Source organism: Macaca fascicularis, chromosome 7 (genome assembly GCF_037993035.2).
Source record: "Macaca fascicularis isolate 582-1 chromosome 7, T2T-MFA8v1.1".
Taxonomy (NCBI): domain Eukaryota; kingdom Metazoa; phylum Chordata; class Mammalia; order Primates; family Cercopithecidae; genus Macaca; species Macaca fascicularis.
Genome location: NC_088381.1, coordinates 132,360,047 through 132,364,577, shown reverse-complemented (window position 1 = coordinate 132,364,577; position 4,531 = coordinate 132,360,047). Strand labels below are relative to the sequence as shown.

The window sequence follows — 4,531 nt, the reverse complement described above, 5'->3', positions numbered from 1 at the left end:
TTTGAGATCAATTTCAGCTTTACTTTACATTTGCATTTATGCATTTGTTTGCAAAAAGTATACCTGTCCTTAACAGTACTGCAGTGTTCAGTTTAAAGTAGTACATAAAAATAAACAATTTAAGCTCCTATATATTTTATTGTTTCCAAGCTTCTATAGAACAGGTGTGCAAACTTCAGGTTTCTCATCTCAAACGAATCTCCATGCATAAACTAATCAAAAATGCTCAAGTCAGCAAACACGCAAAATGCATTAAAGAGAAACCTCAAATAATGTTTTTAAAAAACAAACTTTGGAACTAACCTTTTATAATTAAACTAAGTTGTTGCACCTCTCCTTTCATTTGCATATACCAAAGACTTCCAACAATAGATCTCCTACTTGGCACAAGGACATTTCAAAGAAACAAAAAAAAAAAAAAAAAAAAGAGAGAGAGAGAGAGAAAGGCAAAGAGGTTTACGCTGACTTGAGTTCAAGCTTAGTCCACTTCTTCGATAGTCGGTCCCCCGGAGGCTCCTGAACCGCCGCCGCCGCTGCCGCCGCCAGGACCACCTTGGTAAAGTTTGCTGATGATGGGGTTGCAAACTCTTTCGAGCTCTTTCTGCTTGTGTTCATACTCATCTTTCTCTGCCATCTGGTTTCGGTCGAGCCAGTTGATCACCTCCTGACACTTGTCGAGGATCTTGTTTTTGTCCTGCTCGCTAATCTTGCCCCTCAGTTTCTCATCTTCCACCGTCTGCTTGATGTTGTAGGTATAGGACTCCAGGGCGTTTTTGGCTGCGACTCGGTCACGATTCGCCTCATCTTCCGATTTGTACCGCTCCGCCTCCTGCACCATTCGGTCAATGTCGTCCTTGCTCAGACGACCTTTGTCGTTGGTGATGGTGATTTTGTTTTCCTTACCGGTGCTCTTGTCGGCGGCGGTAACGTTAAGGATGCCATTGGCGTCAATGTCGAAGGTGACCTCGATCTGGGGGACCCCGCGAGGCGCAGGGGGAATCCCGGTCAGGTCGAACTTGCCCAGCAGGTTATTGTCCTTGGTCATGGCCCGTTCGCCCTCGTATACCTGCACCAGCACGCTGCTCTGATTGTCCGAGTAGGTGGTGAAGGTCTGCGTCTGCTTGGTGGGGATCGTGGTGTTCCTCTTGATGAGTGGGGTCATGACACCGCCAGCTGTCTCGATGCCCAGCGACAACGGGGTCACGTCAAGTAGCAGCAGGTCCTGCACATTCTCCGATTTGTCGCCGATGAGGATGGCCGCCTGCACCGCGGCGCCATAGGCCACTGCCTCGTCGGGGTTGATGCTCTTGTTCAGCTCCTTGCCGTTGAAGAAATCCTGCAGCAGCTTCTGGATCTTGGGGATACGAGTGGAGCCGCCCACCAGCACGATCTCCTGGATCTGGCCCTTGTCCAGCTTGGCGTCGCGCAGCGCCTTCTCCACCGGCTCCAGGGTCCCGCGAAAGAGGTCGGCATTGAGCTCCTCGAAGCGGGCGCGGGTGATGGACGTATAGAAGTCCACGCCCTCATACAGCGAGTCGATCTCGATGCTCGCCTGCGTGGACGAGCTCAGGGTGCGCTTGGCGCGCTCGCAGGCGGTGCGCAGCCGCCTCACGGCGCGCTTGTTAGGCCCAATGTCCTTCTTGTGCTTGCGCTTGAACTCCTCCGCCAGGTGGCTCACCATGCGGTTGTCGAAGTCCTCACCGCCCAGGTGAGTGTCGCCGGCCGTGGACTTCACCTCGAAGATGCCGTCCTCGATGGTCAGGATGGACACGTCGAAGGTGCCACCGCCCAGGTCAAAGATGAGCACGTTCTTCTCGCCGCCCGCACAGCCCTTCTTGTCCAGGCCGTAGGCGATGGCCGCCGCTGTGGGCTCGTTGATGATGCGCAGCACATTGAGCCCCGTGATGGTGCCAGCGTCCTTGGTGGCCTGGCGCTGGGAGTCGTTGAAATAGGCGGGGACCGTTATGACGGCGCTGTGCACCTTGCCCCCCAGGTAGGCTTCTGCGATCTCCTTCATCTTCGTGAGGACCATGGAGGATATCTCCTCCGGGAAGAAGGTCTTGGTCTCCCCCTTGTACTCCACTTGCACTTTGGGCTTGCCTCCCTCACTCACCACCCGGAATGGCCAGTGTTTCATGTCCGACTGCACTGTGGCATCCTCGAACTTCCGTCCAATAAGCCTCTTGGCGTCGAAGATGGTGTTGGTGGGGTTCATGGCCACCTGGTTCTTGGCGGCGTCGCCGATGAGGCGCTCGGTGTCCGTGAAGGCCACGTAGCTAGGGGTGGTGCGGTTGCCCTGGTCGTTGGCGATGATCTCCACCTTGCCATGTTGGAAGACCCCCACGCACGAGTAGGTGGTGCCCAGGTCGATGCCGATAGCCGGGCCACGGGCAGACATCCTGACTGAAAGGCGAGCGGCGTTAGGATGGGGAAACCAGGGAGATGAACTCCGCGGAGTCAACTAACGGTCACCTCCCACCAGACACCACGGGCACTACCAGCAACTCTCAACACTCCGCGCCCAGTTCCCGGTTCTTATAGCCGCCTCTGGGAGCTCCCAGACCCAATCCGCTCCCGGGACCGCCCTCACAAACTCTTCCAGCTCCACCACAGGCTTGCCTGGGTCGGAGTGACTGGCCCGTGGCCCAACAGATTTCAAGTTGGACGAGGGGCGGGACTCCGGCCCCCGCCAGGAGAGAGAGGGGCGGCCGTTATGTAAATAAGGTTCCTCCCTGACTCTAGGCCGCCGGGCCGCGGCGCCTCGCGCGCCTCCTGCTGCTGGCGGGCGTTGGGCGCGCGCTCCCAGAGCCAGGTGTACGCGCTTTTTCGCGGTGTTTGCCCTAGCCCATGGGCATCGGATTGGCGGGACACGCGACCAATGAGCAGCGCGGACTGAGGCGTGGCACGGGGAGGAGGCGTGGAAGGGGAGCCGGGTGAGGAAAGCCCCCGGGAGGGTTAGCTCAATTCCTGAGGCTTTAAATGCAGTTCAGTGCTAGGGTGCCGACTCGCTGAGCACGCAGGGACGGAGGAACTCATTCTGAGTTGGTTGCACCGAAGAACTACGGCTCGAGCAGCTTGTTTTCCCCCGCGCCGTCCAAGGGGAGGGAATAGGGAGTTGGCGTGGCTGGGGTGGGGGGTGAGGGCGGATCTCTTGGACGGGGATAAAAGACAAAGTTTGAACCAGCGGTCGGCCTCCTGGGATTTTACAGTGCGTGCTTCGCTGAGTCTCAGTGGTTGTGAGCACTCGATTAAAACTGCCTGGCTGGGGCCGGGCGCGGTGGCTCACGGCTGTAATGCCAGCCTTTGGGAGGCCGAGGCGGGCGGATCACAAGGTTAAGAGATCGAGACCATCCTGGCTAACAAGGTGAAACCCGTCTCTATTGAAAATACAAAAATTAGCTGGGCGTGGTGGCACGTGCCTGTAGTCTCACTCTTTCTTTTTCCTGTTTGTCCTGCCGCTTTAAACTCTGGTTTCGCCTTCCTGTTCATTCCATTGCTTATTTTAGGTCGCAAGTGCTTTATCCACTGCTTTGAGTTCTTGACTGAAAAACCTGTAATATAATCAGTCAAAACCCACACGTTGAAACACCATAAAGTCAGTCAGTCTCGGTCACCCTGGCACACACGCGGTTGTGATCGCGACCTAGTCATGTTTCTGACTCCGCTCAATGGAATGGAATGATTTTCTTTGGCTGTGCTGAGGTTACTATTGAAGGCATAAACCCTCCGAGAAGATAGATGAAAAGGAGCGCGATTCACTTCCTCCTGTTTAACACGAATGTGAGGACAGATCTGGAAAATACCCTGGTACCGGGTGATAATCTGTAGAAGCAGACTCCCATATAAATAGGCTCCTGGACGGGCGCGGAGGCTCATGCCTGTAGTTTCAGCACTTTGAAAGGCCGCGGCGGGTGGATCACGAGGTCAGGAGTTCCGAGGCCAGCCTGGCCAACATGGCGAAACCCCGTTTCTACTAAAAATACAAAAATTAGCTGGGCGTGGTGGCGCGCGCCCTGTAGTCCCAGATACGTGGGAGGCGGTGAGTCGAGATCGCGCCACTGCACTCCAGCCTGGGCGACAGAACGAGACTTCGTCTCAAAAAAATAAAATAAAATAAATGGTCTCCAGGTGGATGCAAAGACAGCGATCACTTTACATAATATGTGTGGGGAGGCTGGGGATGTCCTTCCAACAAGCTTGAACGGGTACCTACTACATGGCAGTAAAAACCAAATGACATGGCCTGGTTTTCAGAGGTAGAGAGTCTAATAAAGCGGTAAACATAATTTAGGAGAAGCACTGAAAGCAAAGCGCCACAGGGAACACAGGGAGCACAACCAGGCTGAGGGAAAAGTGCGTTGCTGAGGGCTACCTGGAAGAGGTGGCATGCCTGAGCCGGGAGCTGAAGTTCGCCAGCAAAGAGTAGGAAAGTCATTCTTTACATAGATTGCCTATGGGCGAAGATGAGAGCAGTGTTTGCTGGGGAACTAGGATTTCTGTACAGAAGATTAGTGTCACTGGAAGGGAGGGA

At 54.7% G+C, this 4,531-nt stretch overlaps 1 protein-coding gene across 1 annotated transcript; it reads right to left on the bottom strand.

Moving 5' to 3' along the window:
• HSPA2 (heat shock protein family A (Hsp70) member 2) lies at window positions 1-2,509 on the bottom strand. Its single transcript, XM_005561476.4, has one exon. It carries the CDS (start codon window positions 2,396-2,398, stop codon window positions 479-481), a length of 1,920 nt encoding a protein of 639 aa, XP_005561533.1. The 5' UTR covers window positions 2,399-2,509; the 3' UTR covers window positions 1-478.
• Between the last annotated feature and the right edge of the window lie 2,022 nt (window positions 2,510-4,531).